We start from the raw sequence: 1,072 nt of genomic DNA on the forward strand, positions 1-1,072 counted from the left end.
TGACTGGTTCGCAAATCTGGATTCGTCTGCGCGACTTCCGGCCGTCGAAACAAATCGAAGCAGAACGCACTGCACACCGGCATCATGGCAACGAACCAATCACATTATACAGCTACGGATGAGGTGCCTAGTCCGGTTGATGGTGCCTACCGCGCCTGGGTCACGTGGCCCCTAGTAAGAACAACAGTTGCTTAAATAATTGTATGTGAATTACGAAACTAATGGAATGCAAAGATTCAGAATACCGTTTAAAGGTGTCCACTATATTAGTCCTATGAGTTTTTAACTGCCACCACTTTGCATCCTCTCGGGCAGTGGAAATTGAATTTGCTAAACCCCTTTTTGCTCTGGTATCCAGTGCTCTTGTGCATAAACTTGGTCTGCTTATATTTCAGGATTTGCAGGCCAAATTCACGCTTATATTTATTCATAATACCAGCGTTTTGCGTTTTCAGTCTTTTGGACGTCAAATTTACTTCATATTCTAGGTAGCGCAGGTGATGTTTGACGTGTTTAGGTAGATGCGAGGGAATATTAGATTCAATTTGAAGTTGAGCCATGGACTCTGGACGCCTATTCGGCTAAGCTTTATAAATTCTACTTTTTGTCGTTTAAGTAGAGGAGGTGTTTCTTCTTGCCGTCTAGAATTGGACGGTTTTGGAGGTTCCTCAACATTTATAGAAGTGTTCGGTTCCTCTGTAATTGTCGTAGTTGATATTTCTTCCGTGGTGGTGCAAATAGACTGTTCCTCCTGCCTAACTTGTCGAACTAACTCTTGCAGTTCTATTTCTTCTAAAGATGTATATCTTGCAACACTGGCCACACCATTAACTACACTGAGAGCAGATTTAGCCTGTGCAATAGCACCAGCTAATTGAGTAGTAGATTCTCCTGCTGAAAGTCCTGCTGCTAAGGCACCTACCAATACTCCTAATCCACCTTCGACTACAATTGCAATGCTGAATTCCTCCCACACCTTCTTCTGCGGTATGGCACAGGCGATTTTTTTCATTTAGTCTTAAAACTTGCATTACACTGGCTCAAATGGCATCCTGAACATTCGGTTCTCTAT

General features: G+C 42.9%; 1 protein-coding gene across 1 annotated transcript; it reads right to left on the reverse strand. All coding sequences in view use genetic code 11, as the record gives it.

Moving 5' to 3' along the window:
• Positions 1-191: 191 nt before the first annotated feature.
• EGR_11100 (hypothetical protein) lies at positions 192-1,012 on the reverse strand (the record flags this gene model as incomplete). The annotated part of the gene is made up of 2 exons (XM_024500349.1): positions 192-218; positions 602-1,012. 2 exons carry the CDS (start codon positions 1,010-1,012, stop codon positions 192-194), a joined length of 438 nt encoding a protein of 145 aa, XP_024345236.1.
• Between the last annotated feature and the right edge of the window lie 60 nt (positions 1,013-1,072).

This window comes from Echinococcus granulosus, assembly GCF_000524195.1.
Source record: "Echinococcus granulosus chromosome Unknown EG_S00381, whole genome shotgun sequence".
NCBI classification, from domain to species: Eukaryota; Metazoa; Platyhelminthes; class Cestoda; order Cyclophyllidea; family Taeniidae; genus Echinococcus; species Echinococcus granulosus.